Raw genomic sequence first — 20467 nt, 5'->3', positions numbered from 1 at the left:
TCTATATAACATAATATTTATAATAAATTATATGGATAGTTGATTCGTCCTTCGTCTAACTAAAAGAAGAATGAAACAAGTTAAGCATGATGATTGATTTATCCTTCAGTTAAGTAAAAGAAAAATGAAAATTTTAACTCTTTTTAATCGGTTTAAATTTGTCATGCATTATTTAGGGTTTTATCATGTCCGTGACATGATACAATTAGTTAGTTTATATAACCAGTAATAAAAAAAAAAATACATTATATTTGAATCAGAATCACATAATCTTCTTTTGTTTTATTTGTCTTTTTATTTCTTCAATTCATTTTAACTCTTATTAATCCGTTTAAGTTTATCTTACATCATTCACGGGTCATTAATGTCACTAACATGATAGAACGGGTTAGTTTACGTAAACCGTAATAAAGAAAATCTATTATATCCCAATCACTAAGCACACAATTTTCTTTTATTTTAGTTGTTTTGTTATTTCTTCGCCTCATTATTCCCAAATGTAATCATTTATTGATTAAAAGTGAAAAAGATGGTATGATATTTTTAGAATAATAAAATCTTTAAAATTAATCATATCTTTATTATATTATTTTTATTTAAATTTTGTCATTGTCGATCTTCAAATTAATAAAATAGCAATGGGAAAGATTATAACTATATGAAAAATGAAAATTCTTTCAAGCATCAAAGAAATGGACGAAAAATAATTCTTTTAAAGTTAATGAAATTGATAATTAATTACTATAATTTTTTTATGCTTACGCACGATTTAATTTTAATATACTTATTTAATTTATTTGATATAATTGTTAATTTTTTTATTTTATTATCAATGATAGACTTAATAAATGGAATACATATGTAAAACATCATAATAAAATTATTATTACAATATTTATATGTATTTTTATTTTCATTTGCTTATACTAGGTAGTTCGTATACTGGGCAACAAAACTTTGTAGTCATTCTTTTACATCTTAATTCATTTGTGTGGACCAGAGTTATCGACATTCCTATAAATTATTAAATAAAAAGTTTAAATTAATTTATTTTTCTTAATTTAATATTTTTTATTATTTTAATCATTTTAGTTAAATTTTTTATTATTAAACTAGTAAAAACACGTGTTGATGTTTTATTTATGATAAAAAATAATAAAATTATAATTATAATAGTAAATATAAATATTTTTTTTATATTTATTATATGTAAATTATATTTATTTTGTAGGTAATAGTTTATTATAGATAGTTATTTTAGTTTGAAAATAATTAAATTTAAAACTGATTACTTAATAAAAATAAATTTTAAAAAATGTATAATTGACTATTTTTGTTTACATAATGGTATAGAAGTATAAATTACCTCTAAAAAAAAGTCTTTTGGCAAATATCAAATATTTAAATATAACAAATTATCTTAAAAAAAATTAAATCAAACAGAAAAAAGAGAGTAAAATATACTAAATTAAAAAAAATCATTAAAATGGGTTAGAATATGACAAGTAACACTTTCCCTAGATATATATGTTTATTATATCGCAAAGAAAAAAGATATTAATTTCCCCTTATAGGTTGGTATGAAAATTGTGCAGAGTAAGAGAGAAGAAACAATTCGACCTGGAAGAATCCGCTCAAAGGTAACAAGTGAGCAAAAACAATGCCATTGCCAACTGTCGTTTCCCCTATTTCTTCTTTTTCTGGCGTACTTTTATCCACTGTCACGGCGCGCGCTACACTCCCTCCAAAATGCACCGTTTCCCCTTCCTCTGTTCTCTCTCGCAGAGACATCGCTCTGCTCTCCTTCCTCGCTCTCTCTCCACCTGCCTCCGCCATTGAATTTGGCATCTGTAGGCACCACTCTTCTTCTACTTACTTCCCCAGCTACATTCGCTGCTTCTCGTCGCATTCGCGAAAACCCTAATTCTTGAAATTGTTGTGCAGCAGGACCGAAGAATTGGCTGAAAGAGCAAAAACGGAAGGCCTCCAAGTTCCTGTTGGCCCCCGTGGATGCCTCCCGCCAAATCCTTCGCTCTGCCTATCTCACGCTCAGTACGTTTTTTCCCCTCTTCTCGCTTGCAATGCTTCTTAGCTTGACCAGGTTTCGATTTGGTTCCATTTGCAGCGAAAACCGACGCTGCTTATACGGATGAGGATTTGGAGCAGATTCAGCAGCTGTTTATATCTGCTGCTAGGGACTGCGTACCACAGGACCGGAATTCTTTCGTCACTTTCCAAGCCAAGAGCGGAGTAGAGGTTTGTGTTCGCCTTCTAATGGCTTGCATAATTCAAATGCCTCGCATGTTTCACTGATTATTAGGGTTTCGATGGCATAATAGAAAAATAGTAATCAACGACGGTAATTGAGTGTCAATTATCAAAATGTTTTCAAATTCATTGAGTGTCAATTATCAAAATGTTTTCAAATTGAAATTACCGATCACTCGATTTTTGTAAATAAAATAATTTACTGGAAAAATGTGATTTTGTTTTTTTTTCTTTTTTTGTAAAACGTGGTTTTAATCCTTAACTTTTAAATTGAGAAATTATATCTCATAGTTTTCACTTATTTTAAGATGTTGGTGGTGGACCGATCTATCAATTTGAAAGCATAGAGAACAAAGTAATGCTTGAGATTAAAAAAACACAGAGACTAAAACCACATATTCCCCATATTATATTTATCCAATCACGAATGGCTAATATGAAGTTTGGTATTCCCTTCTCATTTAAAAAGTTTCATAGGCATGCATTATTATCCGCCAGTAAAATATCCTATTTAATATTATTTTTAGAGCAATTATCTAAAAGTAAATATGCTTATCATGCATGTTATTCAGTTATAGTTTAAAAAAATTTATGCTATCAGTAAATATACTGTTTTTTTTTTCTATTTTAAAATCATATCTAGAATATTATTTCATTGATTGCCGGTGTTAATATATTTATATTGTAAAATCAAATTATCAGTGATAGGTTTCTTGTGCAATACAGGACATTTCTTTTAGCATTATTTTATACTGTTGAAAGGGGACTTTAATATTGTTTGGTGAAGGATAGAAATGGATAGGATGAAAATAGTTGGTGGAGTAGAAAGAGATGACAACTAACGTATAAATTAAAGGCGTCTGGTTGAAGAAAAATAGAGAGTAGATAAGGAGAGGGTTGAAGAGAAATAGAGAGTAGATAAGGAAAGAGATGAACATCAATAGGTTAAAATTATTTCTTCTTTCTTCTCCCACCAAAGCCTCACTATTATTTCCATCCCTGTTCTTCTCCTCTGGGAATTTTATTTTGTTTGTGGTCCCTATCCCCAAACAAGCATGCTAGCTCAAGTACAAGAATCATTTGGACGGAGACATAATTAGCCTACACTGTCCCTTTTTTTTTTGCGCAGGTGTGCACATTTCGGTTGATTGTGAAGAACGCTGCTTCGTTGCTTGGAAATAAGGATCCTGTAAAGTTGAAAGCTGAAGCTTTGCTAGATAATCTTATAAGGTATCCAATTTCCAGCATTGGTGTGCTGTAGCTTACTGCACCAACTTGTGGCTCGTAAAATTCTCTTATAATATTTATTAATTATTTAATTTCCAGGGGATTATTTACTGGGCATTCTAGCATTCTAGCTTTATCGTGCTTGTAAAAGAGACTGTTTTTGTGTAAATGGTCATAGATTCATACTTTCAGTTATGAATATTATTAAGAGGCTTTGTTGTGTCATGATAACTGATAGAAATGTAACAGACATTCACGAACCTTCACCTATTAGCTCAAGGTTTTAGGAGAATAAGTTTTGTATGATATCAGAACCTTTGAGTCCCAAGTGTCTCAATGGTCCTTGTCTCTCCAATTTGTTATGTCTTCTTCCAGAAGCATTGTTTTACACACTTCTTTTGTCCTCCATGTTAATATTCCTTTGAGATCAAAATCCATGATGTTTACCTAATTTGATTACATCTAAAGGGGAATATTTTTTACCACATTGCTTCTTAAAAATGCAGATCTTTCGCCACTATCAGTGGGATGGCAAGTGAAACCAACATTCAACTTGCATCAGATAGGTATATTTGCTGTAGTAGTTGCTTGCAGGAATATCTTTTAGGGAGATTTTTTATTTCAAGAAATTCTCTATGCTATTTGTGAAGAATTGAACCTAGTTCATTGCAAGCCCACCCCCAGAATCTTAGTATTGATTACTAATGAATAATCTTCACTTTACTTTTTGTTACAATTTATTTCATGTTATGCCTAATTTATATTTTTTTATTGGCTTCGTGTACAAAAAATGAGAACTAGGAATTGTTTGAGAAGTGCTTGGTTTCTGAAAAGCAGTAGTTAAGCTGCTGGAATGTTCCGAACCATAGGTTTGATTTATTTGTGGATCTTTCTTAAGATTTATTCTTCTGTTTTGAACAACTCAGATAATATATTATTGCAATTGATTGAAAGGGGCTTCATCCAAAGTTTTCACTGGACTTTTATTGCCTCTCTTTAACTGTTTGTTTATTAATGTTTGGAAGGATCTATTTATTTGTTTGTATAAAATTATAAAATCTCTTTAACTGGTTCTTTATTAATGCTTGCAAGGATCTATCTATTTTGGATTAAATTATAATAGTGTTGCTATATATATATATATATATATATATATATATATATATATATATATATATATATTTTTTTTTTTTTTTTTTTTCTTCATGATTTGCTGTCAGTTTTGGTTTCTTTTTCTTTTTCTAGCCTCTTCAAGTATTAAAGAGACGGAGCTTTATCTTTCAAAGTTATTGTTGCTTGTTTTAATTTTATTATTCGGGTGCTTATCACTTGATTATTGTATCAATGGATTGTGCCTAAAATCCTTCTTTTTCCCCCAGAGAAAAGATAGCGGATGCTGTATCAGATACCATATCTGATCTCGACAAATTTGAGCAGGGAATTACGGATTGCCTTGAAAGTTGAAACCTAACTGTAAAGAATAGCCTATCCTACTTTTTTTGATGTGGAAAGTTGATCCTTAAAAAATCACGCAAGTATGTGCTTCTGTCTTTTTCTAAGTGCTTACTTTCCTTTGATTTTTTTTAAAATTTTTTTTAGTTACTATCTACCATAACGAAAAAGGTTGGCCGTATCTATAGTTTTAAGCTTCTTTAACAGATTGCACTTTCAAAACGAAAAATGGTAGTGTATAATTTCATCAACAAATAGACCTGAATCTTGTTTTGACTCTAAACTCTTTCACCACCGTACTGTCTGAACTAGGCTTTGGGTTTATGCCTTTGCTAAAACGTTCACTTGTTTTTCAGGGAGCTTATTGGTGTAATAACCAATTTTCTGGTATCACCGGTTTGCTGACTACCGAGAATACCAAAATATGATTTTGCCGTACTTTAAAATACTTATTTGTTTCTCAATCTGAAATCTGTAAGCACTCTGTCAATAATCATATGATATTCTTTTTCAATGCATTCAATCCTCTGAATCGTTTTATAGAGGAAATACGCATGCTCTTAATAGCTTTATCGTTTTGATATTACGGGATGTGTTCATAATTTGACATACTGAATATGCATTTGCTAGGATGTTCTGAAATTATTTCTTAAAATCAGCCAAAAAATATGAGCGATTTACATCTTAAACTATGGCTGTTTCCCTTTTTGTTTGGAACTGTGAAGGGAATGTCCTGCTCTAAACAAAGGATCAAATAAATTCATACGATACGGGAACGGTTATCACTCCAATTAGGATTCTAAATGTTACAATATTTTAAATGATATATTGTGATTTTAGCTGGAAGTATTGTTTGCTGATCGATGCTATCTTTCTGTAATGGTACGTTATTTAGAGAAAATGTGCTATATTCTCTGTTGAGTCATTTCTTTTTCTTTTTGATGTTTTCTGTCCAGTTGTCATCAGTTTATAGATACTCTCCTCCAATCCAAGATACAAAATACAAGATGCGTATCTGCCTTCTTGAAAGAGACTGCTATTTTAATGAGGGAGAGGTCGTGGTTGCTGAAGATTTTTGTGTACCTTCAAACTGAATGGAGAAAAGTAATAAATGCTTTTTTCTAAATGGGACAACCCGCCTCCCCCATATCTTGGAAACTGCCAAATCAAGACAATAGTAGACATCTACTTCACATAACTCATTTGGTGATAATTTCGTTCAGAGTTTACTTTTATTTATTTATAATCAGGTAATATCACAACATATGTAGTAGGCATTATTTTTTTATGATACTAAAAAACAGTTAGAAATGTGATGAATAAAATATAACAATTGAATTTTAGAATTAAAATGATTGTCAGTTTTTTATTTTAAAAAAAAAATTGCTCTGAACATTATTTTTTTGTTGTTTCAATTTTGTTGAGTGAAAAATCGGATTTTGATTTGGGGCTGGAGTAATTGACTGGGTGTATTTGCTAAATAGTAATACCAAATATGGATATTAATAACTGCATTATTTATTTACCAGCAATATTTTCATCATTTTACGCATAGAAGAGAGTTGAATTCTTCCAACAAGAACTGGAAAGAGAAAAAAAAGGCAGAATTAATTTACCTGGGTCGCCGACTGCGTAGAACATAAATTATAGGAGCGACGTCATATATGGGCCAACAATTGTTGGGCGAATTTGCAAATAAAAATGTGATACCTACTTCCCATGTGCTAATTGTACAATACAATTAATGAGGATACATCTCCACAAGATTATTGGACGTGAATCTGAGACAGGGTTATACATATCAAGACTGAGTGTTTGGTCCATTATGTGAAACATTTTGATCAGGTGAACCAGAAGCTTCCACCAAGTACAATCGGCAGCATGGTTTTCCATCGTCTGGATTGGTTTGTAGCGATCTGGGCAAACTGCGGAGCCTGTTGAAGAGATTTAATGGATCATTTAAGAGACCAAAATGGGCATCTGGGTCTCCAATTTGTGAAAGTTTTACATTAGTGAACCCTAGGGATGGCAATAGATGGTCTGGCCAATCGCTGTAAAATTGGAAGACTGAATTGGATAGAGTGGTTGATGGCTTATTCATGAAGTCTGCTAAAAGGACTGTGTGTGCTAACACGCATTTGTTAGCCAAAATTCTCAGCACTTGCATGGCTTGGGATTGGGTGAGGTAGTAGATGATACCTTCTAGAATCCAAACAGTGCTCTTTTGAGGTATGTATCCCGCAGTCTCAAGCTTTTCCATCCAGTCATTTTCTCTTATGTCGGCTGCTACTCTGGTTAAGGATTTGGCTTTGGACATAATATGTTGCGAGTCGTACGCTGAGTCCGCAGCCGCTTGTAAAATAGTGGTCTTTACATCCAACACTCCTGAAAAGTCTACCTCATACACATCACTGTCCTTCAAGCAACTCAAACGATATGCTCTCGTGTCCATTCCTACATTAAAACTTCCAACTTTATCAATATATAGTTTTTGTACCAAAAAGTTACGAGTATATATAACTGCTAGGGTAAATATAATGCTATAGGCATGGACAGTTACATCTAATTTCTGAAGAATATGGACAGATGCACTGGATTGTGATGTCATTGATTATGTTTAGCTGATGGCTAGATAGACTGTGGTCCAAAAAAATGTTAGTAATGATATAAGAATTGGTTTGTCAAAATCAAGGAGGTGTCCTTTATATATCTTGTAACGTGATCTTGAGGGCGTTGGTAGTTTCACTCAAACGTCCTCAATCTTTAAGCCTAACGCTATTATTTTCTGAGAGGCAATAAACTCGCACAGTCACATTTGACCAACATAATTAATTACTTATTCTGAGTTAACCTGCTAGTTAACTGATCAGTTACGGCTACCAATATTAATAAAAAAAAAAGCGATGAAAGCTGTTAAGAAGACAAAATTAAATGAATGGCTGATGTGGACAAACCTGCGCCAAGGAGAACAACCTGAGCTGCTCTGGCAGTTGGGGAATTGAGGGCATCTTCTAGCCTAGAATCAAACCAGAGGGTTCGTACTGCAAGAATGACTCCAGAAATTTCACGAGCATTGTTGAGGCGGTCGTTCTTGATCTTTTCATGGAGGTTTCTCAAGTAAGTCTCCCCTGCCAGTAAATCAGCGAGTGGATCATGGATGGCATGTTTCCACAGAGCCCTTCCCGCAGCAGTTTGGCAAGCTGACCTCTTAAGGAAATCCCATTCTTTTTCAATCGTTGCATGGATTTCTCTTACAGCATCACTGTTGAGCAAGTCTGGAAGCTTCAGCTCTTGCCACGCTTGGTCCTCGGGCAACCCATTCACTTTATCTGACATGGTTCTTGCGTGTTACACAAAAACAAGGGATTAAGAGGAGCTTGTGAAGAAGATAATGCATTTTATTTATATATAGCGAAGTTTAAAGATTTTGGGGGTAGAGATAAGGAAAAGAGAACCACACACAATAAGGGATGCCTCAGCTTCTTGGTTTAGTGAAAGGCAAGGTAAGAATGCAGTCCACGACTACCACAACTGCATAACCCGACCCTTTCTCTCCCTCGCCTGTCATTTTTCAAACGCAAAAGTGACATTCTGTGGTTCCCACTAATTACGACCACTGCTACATGTGCCTGCCTCAACTTGGATAACAACAAAACAATTATTCAACCTATCCATTCATTTATGCTTTAATTATCACCACTTTCATCTTCCATTTATAATTCCTTTTTAAGTAAGACTCCCGGACTAATTTCTTCGTATACTGAAATTTATTTAAGATAATATTTTTATACTCACTTTATATTTACTATTTCACTTTTCAATCACTCTCTTTCTTTTAATAGTGTAAAAACTTCACTTTTTCTAATGACTAAAACATCCTTCAAAATAAATTGTCAACTGATGTAATCAAATTTTTTTTTTTTTTTCAAACTTAAAACCAACTCTTAACCGCATGCAAGATACCTATACTACCTAAGACAATGCAAGAGCTGTATTTGTTGAGCCAGAAGGTCACGTCTTCGTGCGTTAATAGGCATTGTCGGCACGACATTTATTTTGTTTGTGACATTTTTTAAGTGAGTTTTATTTTTAAAATGTTTAAATATTTATTTCTTTTTTATAAATAATTAAAACTTAAGCCATACTTATATACAAATATACTGAAAAAATTCGGATCAAAATATATAACTTTATTTATTTTAAATTTATATATTAGGGATCAATTTCTATACCGGCTAAAGCCCAAGGTAGGTGTCATCAAATTCAAGTTTTAGGCATCACGCTAATATTATAATCACATATTAAAAGGTAAAACTTCACAGCATCATAGCAAATTAAGATTTATTGGTGTTCAACTGTCTTATATTCATTTAATCTAGGATTTACCTGTTACATTGGTATCACTTATTTTCGATATGAGAAATCCTCGTTTTTTTTTTTCATTCATAGATTAGTCGTCTGAAATGGTACTCAAGAAGAACTATAGGTTCTAATACCACTTTTGTGAGTCATCCAATAAAAAAATAATATTTTGTATATGAGACAGCAAATCTATTTTTCTGTGAATAACTATAAATTCTTCAATGATACACAATTCCCTGTACATAATAAATTTATTAAATTGTCCTACAAATCTTAAATTAACTTTTCATTTGTATATTATTATTATTATTATTATTATTATTGTTATTTCATTCTTCGTATTATTTTTGGATGTTAGACTTTACTAAGTATCACTCATATTCTCTTTACCATAAATCTCACATAAAAAATCACTTTTCTAGTGCTCATTATCCGTACATGAATAAGAATGTTGTTATAAAGTATCTCTTTCAAAAATGTTATAAAGTCGTATGCTTATTTTGGTAAGCTAAGCGCATAAATGCAAAAACCTCCCTACATAGGGAGAAAAAATTATCCAGCTTGAAGTTCTTTATACAGTACAACTTTTGCTATCAGCTAAGTCAACTTGTATTAGTGTTATTAGGTTTGTTGCATCTATTCACTGAGCTACTCTGTGATATAGAATGAATCAATATATTCACTCATCCAACTCACTATGAGCTTGTTAGGTTAGGGACAAGTTCTTTTGCATCCATTCTCGACTCACGTGAGAATCATAAAACGAATATTCAATATATGCCAATTAAATCACACCAAAATTATTCCATTTCCATTTTTTATCATTAATACAATTTTATTTCATCTATTAACTGTTATTTTAAACTAAATGAAAGGCACAACTATGTGATCTTACCATATACAAATCTTCATCATTTAAAAATTAAGGTTAAACACACTTTAAATATTTTTTTTTCATCATTTAAAACATTTTTTAAAAATAAAACTTCAACGAAATAAAATTAAAAAAAAAAACATTTTTCTTCAACTTCAACTAAAGAAAATATTTTTTATCACATCCAATAATCGTACTTTATTATATCTGATGTCATTAATGTTAAAACTAAACCATACCGTCCTCCTTGTGATCGTACGGTCCTTCCACATGGTCGTCCTTTTGTACGGTCCTCCCATAGCCGTCCTCCCATACCAACCTCTCTGGATGTCCTCCCATGGTTGTTCACCTAGGCTGCACCAACTAGTAATGACTCATTAAGTCCCTAATGCATATTAAGATGTGATTGAGCCATCATTAGGTCAGCAAAAGGTAAAGGTCCATCATCAATTAGTATAAATAAAGGTCTCAGGTATGACTTTAGAGGGATGATGCACATTATATGCATCACTTGCTAACCGTTCGGTTATATTACTAACTTGAGCGTTGACAGGTACCCTCCCACACAACTTAGACAAGGAGAAGGAAGAGCGAACAAGTAACTAGGACGATAAAAGACCACTAAAGAGTCTGTTCGATTTTCAAGACAACTTGGAGTGCTTTGAGTAAGAGATTTCTCCCGAAACAAAAACTATTTTCAGAATTAGTTTACACATGTTCCTAAAATTAATTCCTGAATCCATGTACACAAGTTGGAAATTTTTAATTTGGCTAAAAGGAAAAATGAATGCACAAAACTGATGGGCAAAACCGTCCTTCCATCTCATTCAAATATTTTAATGTAAGAACTAAGACGCAGAAGCCAAGAAATGCGTATCCAAGAGAACCATTTTGCAGGAATATTATCCCAGGTTACAGTATAAAAATAACTGTAAAATCTTCCTAACTGATAAAAAATGTTAATATTTTATTGACTTCTAATTTTCTTCTTTTGCTTAATTACAGACTCGCGTGTCAATTATTAAAAAGATCAAACTATGTGCCCACTGTTTGTATTTATTTTCCATTTTAGTATTCTAGGAAGTAATTAAATGTCGTAATTCTTACATAATTTTCTGTAATAATTAACACCGTCAGAGATTTTTTTAAATAATTCTGCATTGTTAAAGACTCCTCTCTGTGTGTGGCGTTTGTGTCAAGTATCAAATTTAACTTTTTTATTTAGTAGAAGATAAATTTCTTTTTTTTCATGATAAAAAAATATTTAATGGAAATTCAAAAATAAAAATACTATTATCTAGTTATAAATTAACTTAAAAACTGTTATGCATTGAATATGAGGACCCCATTCTTGACCTTTTTGAGATAGTCTTGATTTGAATTGATAATGAGTGTCAATTAATAAATTGCATGTGTTTGTGAAATAACCAGATACCTATGTCCAATATAAGAGGAAAAAAAAGATATTGTGTTCTATTCAAAGGTTTTCGAAGTTAGAATGATAATAACGTGCTACATGATAATACATATACCTATTTTATTTTAACTATTTATAATTATTAAAAAAAAACTCCACGAAATAAAGTTTATGATAAAAAAGTAATAATTATGATGTATCATTCTCTTTCTCATAACTGGAAATTTTTTGTTTTATATTTAAATGTTATTTTTAAATAGCTTTACATGATGTATAGTATGACAATTCGATCAATTATTAATTCAACAGTTAACAGTGGTTTTACATAAACCGATTAGTAAAATATTGGTCAAATCACTGAGAGAATTAACACAAAAAATAATTATATTTTAGATCATTATTGTTTTGATTGTAAGTAAATTAATACTAATCAAAAATTCATCTCAAAATTTATAAATACAATATTCAAATAATTAATTACATTTATTATTATCAGACAAACACTAATAGTACATAGCATCTTTATTCGATCAAACAGTAGTAAAAGATTATCAAGAATAAAATTTTAACTACTTGAATATTTAAGACTCTTTAGAAAAAGTAGACTTAAATTTTAATATTTGTTTTTTCAACTGCACAGTTTAATATTCACTTAATATTTAATCATGTATTTTGGCTTCATATTCAACCAAACAGTGAAAACAAATTTCCATAAAAGTCAACTAAATTTACATTTTCTTAATTCATGAAAAGAATTTTGAACCACATTCAAAAAAGAATAAAAAATATACACTATTAAAATACAACTTCAGAATTAATTATAAAACAACACCATTAAGATTGCCCTTTGTTTTACGGAGAGACAGATTAATGAAGTGCTTAACACGTGGGAAGAGTGATAACCACTAATCAGTAATAAGATAATTAATTGATGCTTATATCTCTGACCAAAGTGTGGATAACTTTTTACAATCATTTGCAGAAATAAGATAAAACAAATTAAAAAAAATGTATAAATGTTTTAGTTAATAAAAAATATTATTATTTTAGCCAAAGTCTTTCAGATGAATTAAATTTTTTTTCCATGTTCTTTTCAAAAATACCTTATTCTAAAATTCCCTCTATATGACTGATATTTGTATATTACAATAAATCTTATATTAAAAAAGTATTGTTATAATTTATAGCATTATATTTTAATTTTAAGTTATTATTACTTATTTTAAAAAATTATAATTTGTGGACTTTTAAATTCCTCCACCATTGTGGTGGTCCTTCCTTCTAATTATTGTTACACCTTTCTATCTATTTTTGTGTATATCTTTGGTTAATCTCATCACAATAAATGTCACTACAGATACTTATTCAAGTGACTTGTTCATTTATGTTTTTCCACTTTAGGTTTTAGGTTCGAAAATTAAGTTTTCGAGAGAAGACATAAAAGCAATTACCAATAAAAGAAAAAAAAACTATGTGGAAGAAAAGAAAGTAAAAGCAGAAGAAAAGTGACACGAGTCAGCCTTTGAATTGGGAAAACCAGTCAACCAGCACTGTAAGAATAAAGAAAGGAATTAGGTATTTTCATCATTATTACCATTTATTATTATTTTTATACCATGTACATACGCATACGCAGACACATTATTCTGATGTAAGAAACACAACAACTCCCGAAACCGCAAAACAGTGAAGGAAAAAGCTGATCACATCAGCATCGCCTAACCTCTGACCTTAAAATACGAGAACGCCAACAACCTTTGCGTTGTGCAGTGCTCTCTTTGTAGTGTGTGTGTGAGAGAGAGTGTCTTCTCAGAGAGATGGCGGCGGAGATACCGTGCTGCGGGACAAAGTTCTCATTGTACGTGTTGGTGATCGTAGGATTGGTCTGCTTCGCGGGCCTAATGGCTGGTCTCACTCTCGGACTCATGTCTCTCGGACTCGTCGACCTCGAAGTTCTCATGAAATCTGGCCGTCCTCAGGATCGAATTCACGCTTGTTCGTACCATCCCCTTTTCCTGCACAATTCTAATTTAGTATCACTGCTTCGTACTCATCGTTTTTTCTTATTTCTTTGCAGCGAAAATTTATCCAGTGGTTAAGAATCAGCATCTTCTGCTTTGCACGCTTCTGATTGGAAACTCCTTAGCCATGGAGGTATTGTCAATTAACCAATTTAACCTTTCTTTATGATAATAATAATAATAGTAATGATAATAATAAATAACAAATAAGAGTAATATAATAATAATAATAATAATAATTAATATTATTATTATTATTGATTTTAATGTTTCTATTTTTAGGCTCTTCCCATTTTTCTTGATTCGCTGGTGCATCCTGCTGCTGCAGTCTTGATTTCGGTCACTCTCATTCTCATGTTTGGAGAGGTAATTATTGATTCGTGTCATATGGATAATCGAAGTTGGACTGTTTTGTTGAATGAGGTTCCGTGTTCTATGATTTGTGCAGATATTGCCGCAGGCAATTTGCACAAGATATGGATTGACAGTTGGAGCAACGATGGCTCCATTTGTTCGTGTTCTTCTTCTTGTTTTCTACCCGGTTTCTTATCCAATCAGCAAGGTATGCTTATGGATTGCTACCACTGCAAGCTGTTAGTGAGAAGTTTGAAATAGGGAATCACAGTTGAGAAGCGAAAGCTGTAATTTTAAGTTTCTGAAAAACACATCTAAAATGGGAAACCAATCACGCTATTTCACCCTAGAATATATCTGAAAGGGGATATGCATGTAAAAAACTGTAGATTACTGTATTAAAAGAAAATTCTGATGGAGGTTGTTATGTTTTCAGGTTCTTGATTGGATGTTGGGTAAAGGACATGCTGCCCTTTTGAAGAGGGCAGAGCTCAAGACTTTTGTGAACTTTCATGGAAATGAGGTGTTTGTGTTTAATATATATAATTGAAAATTTGGAGATCCAAGTTTTGGAGGATTTATAAAACTTTTGCCCTTATATTCATTTGAATGTTTTAAGACGTGCTTGTATAATATTTTGAGCGTTGGTTTCAAATTTATAATATGTCCAAGTTATTTCAGTCTCATACTGTTTTGTGCTCTCGTGTAACATGGATACTCGATTGTTTTCTTTTCTAGGCCGGTAAAGGAGGAGATTTAACTCATGACGAAACGACCATCATTACTGGGGCACTTGAGTTGACAGAAAAGACTGCAAAAGATGCCATGACTCCCATATCAAAGGCATTTTCCCTTGATCTGGATGCAACTCTAAATTTGTGGGTTTGTGAATTCTTTATGTTCTCTCCACTATTCTCATGTTTTCTTTTGTTCTAATCATGTCCTTTGTGTTTGCACTGAAGGGAGACACTGAATTCGATAATGACAATTGGTCATAGTAGAGTTCCAGTTTATGCAGGAGAGAAAACTAATATTATTGGACTTGTTCTGGTAATTTCTCTGATTTTCTTCCGTTTCAGATTTTGTAAATAGATGCACAGGATTATAGATGGCTAGTTGATAACGTCCATAATTAATGTTTGTTATAACTCTTGTAATCATATTGGATGACTTGATATTCTGGTGAATATTATTGAGTCAAGTTTCACTTATTTGTTTGGTTTTATAAGTTGGTGCTTTTTGGCTACCTCAAATGGTAACAATATCATACTATTATACTAATTTTTTTCCTTTACTGTTATAATGGTTGTTCGGGTAAAATGCATGAGAAATATGTAAATCTGATCTTTACGCAGAAGTTTTACGACCAAATGAATGAAAAAGCTTGACTGAGATCTTCTATCAGACCTGATTATGATTATTGTTTATGATATACGTGGTAATAGATTGTGGTGTAACTGATATATAATAGAACTTTACTGTCAAATGATTCCGGAATAAAATAGATTGATTGCGGGAGAAATGGTAAAAAAGAGCAAACCCTGCACTTTCATCCGCTATTGTGTCGCTTAACGATAACAAAAACATTAGCCTTAGCCCACCGGATATGCACGATTATGCCACTCATTCTTTGTTAGTTAATCTTCGGTTCACTTTTATGCGCAGGTGAAAAATCTCTTTATGGTTGATTCAAAGGCTGCAGTTCCTCTAAGAAAAATGGTCATCAGAAAAATTCCTCGGTAATCCTTTTTTACACATGAGATGAGATACATTGTCCTTACATACTAACTAGATCGCATGTGTATGGTTGATGCTTGCCATTACAAGGTAGTCATTGTTTCTTCATCCTGCAGTGTTTCAGAGAACATGCCTCTGTATGATATTTTGAACGAATTTCAGAAGGGTCATAGTCATATTGCAGTAGTGTATAAGGATCTGAACAGTAAAAACGAGGCCCCAAAAAAGGTTAAAGATGGAGAACAGCATGATCTCAGGGACAACTATAAGAACAAGGGAGAGAATGCACCCTTGGATAAAGGTAGAGATTTAAATAAATGTAGAATAAATTTCAGTTTCTTTGGTGAGTACGTGCTTTCGAAATATTATGTGTGGTTTGCAATTTGTTGAACTCTTAAAGCAGGATATGGTAAACTGTACTTTAGTTCCTTTGAAAGTGTCATTAATCCTTCTGTTACCTTCCTGGTTATTTGAGGAAGCTTTTATACCTAGAAATTGTCATTTGTGTTCGATATGTGTTTCCTTCTCTGAAGGTTATTTTCAGAACCATATGGTTTTTTACTTCACAATTTTGTGGTTTTCTTTCTGTATGTTTAAATATATTCTCGATTGTATTCTTTAGTATTATGATCCTTTGCGGTCTCAAGTGAAACTCTTTGTGACTACCTTTTTATACCTCACTGTGGCTGCATATTTAGGTTCTAAATTGGAGTCAGGTGATACTTTGGCTACTGTTACTAAGATTGATGGTTCTCAACAAGCTAAGAAAAGTCCACCAGCAACTCCTGCTTTTAAAAAGCGACATAGAGGGTGTTCATATTGCATCCTGGACCTTGATAATGCGCCCCTGCCAGTATTTCCACCCAATGAAGTAGTTGTTGGTGTTATTACAATGGAGGATGTCATCGAAGAGCTTCTTCAGGTTAGATGCTTTAGTGCATTTAGAATTGGCAGTTTGTGCTCCAAAGTATTTAATCCTGTATATTTGTTTTGATATTCTTTTTAGCTTTTTCACCCCTATATTCACCTTTAATTATCTTCTGCCGATGCACAATTAGCCATCACTGGTTCCTCCTCCTTGTTTCCACTCAGTATGGATGATTAAGTGCTATTTTTTAGATAGTTATTGAAGAAGGAACTACATGATTTGAATTCTGCTGGACTACTTCCCTGTTACATGAAGATGTTTCAAACTGCTAGAATGGGCAGTTTTGTTGCTAGAGCCTTAAGAGCTTCATATTTACTATTCTTGTTAAGTTGCAGTTTTGCTTCTATTGCCTTTTAATTTAGCTGTATGGGTTGATTCATCTTCATTAAATCTTTGTGTATTTCAGGAGGAGATATTGGATGAAACTGATGAATATGTCAATATCCATAACAAGTAAGCTCTCGATCGGATTCCTCTTATTTCTCATCTGATGCACACCAGTTTAGTTTGATCAATTTGTTACTAGCTGACATTATGTGTTCTTTGTATTTGGTTTAGTGAGTAACAAACAATAGATCATTGTTAGCTTATTGAAAGAAGCATATTAAATTGAGTTATTGCAAATGCAGGATAAAAGTTAACATGAATGCTTCAAAGGAGAAGGCTTCTGATACAAATCTGATGCAACCTTCTCAAGAGGTTCAAGGACAGCACACACCCACTAATTCAATTTCTACAGCTACTTCTGCAACAGGTTCACCTACGACAATCGATCTAATATCTGAAAGTGAGTCACTAAGGAATCAATAGTTCATAAAGAATGAGAGAATAACATAGGTTTGTACTTGTGTTGAAAAGGCAAAGCAGTATATAGTTTCCTCTAAAATTTCTTTGTATTATATTTTGTTAATAACTAATATAGAGAAAGGGCACTAGCCAGACAAAACAGAATGGAGTTTATTTTTTTCACTTTTGATGAAAGCGGAGTGCAAATCTATCACTTTCTAATATCACTTTCTAATATCACATCCAATTCTGTTTATTTTTGGAATGTACTAAACATAAAACTGAGGTTTTATGTTATCTTTTATCTCATTTTCGCGAGTTTATCGACTGCTACCTTTGTATAAGATATTTTAATGTTGGATTATTCCACTCGCATGATATCCTAATGAGGTTGTCAATTTGTATTGTAGTGCAAATTCAGAGAGACAAAAGATTTGCATTTTTGGTTGAGCTTTTTTAGTTACCCTCTGTGCCTCTAAAATATACTTATATATACTTATTTAAAAAATAGAGTTAAATATGTTTTTAGTCCCTCAGTTATCCTGAGATTTTATATTTAGTCTTTTTCTTATTCTTGTTCTTAAAAAACTGTAATTTCTCGTGTCCAAAACTAACGCTGTTAAAATTAGACCGAGTTCGGCGTGTCACATCACTTCTCATTTTGTGAAACTGAGTCAACCCTCTCTATCTTTTTAATTTCTCGACACCTTCGTCGTCTTTCAATCCCTGATCGCTTTCTGAAATTAAAAGTTTCCTCTCTTCAACTTCGTCCATTGCAAGCAGCTACTAAAGGAATCAAATTTCTTAGCAAATGATTGTTACTGCTCTTTCATTTTATCCAATTCTAAATCTATTTTTGCTTGTGATTGTCAAGTTTCAGAATCCCTACAGATTCAATCGTTAAGCATTCTCCTAAGTTTTTGTCTTTTGCTGTGAATTATAAATCTTATAACTGAATGACTAAATAAATAGCCAATAAGAAGGAGCAGGGACTGAAGGGTTTGATTTTGTTCCTTCGGTGAGATGAGAATAATCAACCAAATAAAAGAAATGTTAATAAGCCTTAGATTGAGATCAATCATTTGACCGTTTTTTTATGCAAACTAATTCTCTCTTCATTCAAAATTTACAACCCTCGGACAAAGTTAATTCACTCATTTAGCTTTTTATCTTTTTTCTTTTTTTTAATTATTTATCTTTAATAAATTAACCATTTATTATGTTTTTTTTTTTACATTTTTGGGTAAACTTATGTAAAAAACACTATAGTAGAAAAATAAGAATACCTCTCTATCTCTTCCCACACACTCTCTTATAAATCATATGTGCTCACATTTTATCCATAAAACGCAATAGATACTTCCTCTTTTATTCATTTTTATTTAACTTGTCATTTTTTTCATGTGATTTAATTATTTGAAAAAGACTTGGTAATTCATATTTATTTTTTAAGAACTTAAATAACATATTGTAAAGATTAATTTAATGAATCATAATTATGCATGATTTCTTCCAACATATTTGAAGTAAAACTTGAATCCGTTGTAGGTTAAGTAAATGTGAAAATGATATAAGACAATAGATAATTCAAGAAGCATAATCGGAAAATGACAAAATTTGAAAGGTTAGTGGGAAAAAAATGAAGCGAACTAAAAATATTTTACAACACTGTATCGAAAAATAAGTGGATATACTTTTGAATAAAACTTAAAATAAAACGATATGAGATCCACATTCAATTAATAATGTTTGAAGTTGCAAAACTTTAAATAATGTACAAAGATAATTACCCAAAAAAAAATATATTTGAAAAGGTCGAGATAAATTCACGCAAAATACTTAAAAAAGTATAAGATTTAAAAAACATACATATAAAAATATTATGTTTAAAAGTTGGAAGAAGATTTGATAAAGGGAAGAATGACTTTCAAAGTATGGCTATTTGAAAAAGTATGTCAAGAATTTTTGAATTATTAGAATAAATAACACTATTCTAACAAAATAAACAGGTTGATTTAAACAAGTTAGCTAAATCATTATTGTATTCAAATGAATCTTTAGATATTCAAATAAGTAATTAAATGATTTGAAGAGGTTATCTAAATCATTTATATGTTTGATTTTATAGTCGAATGGGATAATCAACCATAGAGAAAGACAATTTTGTATAATCAAAATAATTTGAATATATAAATGATTAATGACTGAGAATGACAACTTAAGTATTTTTTTTTAACAAACAAATATAATTTCAAACCATCACGTGAAAAATTAACACAATTTTTCTTTAAATATTTATTTTTGGTATAGATAATAAAGTAATAGAATTATCACATACTTTTATATTCATTTCACATACAATATAAAATAAAATAATTATAAAAAAAATTATGCTTTTCTAAATATGTCAAAATGTTTTTTTTTTATAAATTTTTTTTTTTCAAAAAACAATACAATTGGCAGAAAAAGTCACGACAATAAACTATTGGAACATGAAACAAGAAGAAGTTATCATAGTCAAATCAACATCCCAAACACTTTAATGTTACTAAGTTAGAAAAGCGGATAGGTGGGTAGTTTTCTAGGGTTGGAAGTTGGCATAGTCTTTTTCTCTAAAAATTAGACAACTTGTAGTCTTAAGTCGTTTAAACATCTACAAAAGCTTTTCTATACTTAAATCATGACTCTACGCTACTGTGAAAGAATTATGTGCTTTTGTCTGCTTTTAAATTTGTTTTATTCTACTTTTTATAACTATTTTCTTCTTTTATAATTTTTTTATGCTTATATTTATGATTATTTCTACTCTTTATCATTTTTTTCGTCTTTTTAAATTCTATTTTCTTTCTATGATTTTTTTTATTAATTTAAATGTTTATACTGTATGTTATTCGTATTAAAAATGTATTATGTGGGTATTTATTGTTACAAATTTTACAATATAATATTATTAAAAATATCATGTTAGAATCATGTTCTACTTTAAATTCTAAAATCCGTATGCATGTTGTAATTTTCCTATCACATTAATTTTTAAGATA

General features: G+C 31.3%; 3 protein-coding genes across 6 annotated transcripts; 2 read left to right on the top strand and 1 right to left on the bottom strand.

The window, feature by feature from the left end:
- The first annotated feature begins 1558 nt into the window (after window positions 1–1558).
- Window positions 1559–7638, top strand: LOC108341208 (uncharacterized). 4 transcript variants are annotated; one of them, XR_008248293.1, is made up of 8 exons: window positions 1560–1850; window positions 1945–2052; window positions 2126–2256; window positions 3398–3498; window positions 4002–4061; window positions 4875–5030; window positions 5304–5421; window positions 5904–7638. XR_008248293.1 is itself a non-coding variant. In XM_052876038.1 (6 exons), the coding sequence occupies exons 1-6, from the start codon at window positions 1661–1663 to the stop codon at window positions 4957–4959; spliced, it is 675 nt and encodes a 224-aa protein (XP_052731998.1). In that variant the 5' UTR covers window positions 1559–1660; the 3' UTR covers window positions 4960–7638. The 4 variants fall into 4 exon arrangements, 1 of the variants encoding a protein (XP_052731998.1); XR_008248295.1 differs by lacking the exon at window positions 5304–5421 and having other exon boundaries at window positions 1559–1850; XR_008248294.1 differs by lacking the exon at window positions 5904–7638 and having other exon boundaries at window positions 5304–5498.
- On the bottom strand, window positions 6636–8590 carry LOC108342065 (uncharacterized). The gene is made up of 2 exons (XM_017579770.2): window positions 7902–8590; window positions 6636–7401 (listed from the first exon to the last, which is right to left on the bottom strand). Exons 1-2 carry the CDS (start codon window positions 8281–8283, stop codon window positions 6749–6751), a joined length of 1035 nt encoding a protein of 344 aa, XP_017435259.1. The 5' UTR covers window positions 8284–8590; the 3' UTR covers window positions 6636–6748.
- Window positions 8591–13234: 4644 nt separating this feature from the next.
- On the top strand, window positions 13235–17682 carry LOC108343595 (DUF21 domain-containing protein At1g47330). Its single transcript, XM_017581967.2, has 12 exons — window positions 13235–13595; window positions 13678–13754; window positions 13904–13987; window positions 14070–14183; window positions 14412–14498; window positions 14714–14853; window positions 14938–15025; window positions 15641–15714; window positions 15829–16013; window positions 16411–16634; window positions 17047–17093; window positions 17270–17682. Exons 1-12 carry the CDS (start codon window positions 13418–13420, stop codon window positions 17448–17450), a joined length of 1479 nt encoding a protein of 492 aa, XP_017437456.1. The 5' UTR covers window positions 13235–13417; the 3' UTR covers window positions 17451–17682.
- The last annotated feature ends 2785 nt before the right edge of the window (window positions 17683–20467 follow it).

Source organism: Vigna angularis, chromosome 4 (genome assembly GCF_016808095.1).
Source record: "Vigna angularis cultivar LongXiaoDou No.4 chromosome 4, ASM1680809v1, whole genome shotgun sequence".
Lineage (NCBI taxonomy): Eukaryota > Viridiplantae > Streptophyta > Magnoliopsida > Fabales > Fabaceae > Vigna > Vigna angularis.
This window is presented reverse-complemented; position numbering and strand designations above follow the sequence as displayed.

Excerpts from the sequence above, each read along its gene's own strand:
- LOC108343595 (XM_017581967.2), top strand. The coding sequence starts at position 13,418 with ATGGCGGCGGAGATACCGTGCTGCGGGACAAAGTTCTCATTGTACGTG. Across the intron at positions 15,026-15,640 it reads ATATTATTGGACTTGTTCTG|GTGAAAAATCTCTTTATGGT; the intron begins GTAATTTCTCTG and ends TTTTATGCGCAG. Across the intron at positions 15,715-15,828 it reads GTCATCAGAAAAATTCCTCG|TGTTTCAGAGAACATGCCTC; the intron begins GTAATCCTTTTT and ends TTCATCCTGCAG.
- LOC108342065 (XM_017579770.2), bottom strand. The coding sequence starts at position 8,283 with ATGTCAGATAAAGTGAATGGGTTGCCCGAGGACCAAGCGTGGCAAGAG. Across the intron at positions 7,402-7,901 it reads GGTTGTTCTCCTTGGCGCAG|GAATGGACACGAGAGCATAT; the intron begins GTTTGTCCACAT and ends GTTTTAATGTAG.
- LOC108341208 (XM_052876038.1), top strand. The coding sequence starts at position 1,661 with ATGCCATTGCCAACTGTCGTTTCCCCTATTTCTTCTTTTTCTGGCGTA. Across the intron at positions 2,257-3,397 it reads AAGCCAAGAGCGGAGTAGAG|GTGTGCACATTTCGGTTGAT; the intron begins GTTTGTGTTCGC and ends TTTTTTGCGCAG. Across the intron at positions 4,062-4,874 it reads ATTCAACTTGCATCAGATAG|AGAAAAGATAGCGGATGCTG; the intron begins GTATATTTGCTG and ends TTTTTCCCCCAG.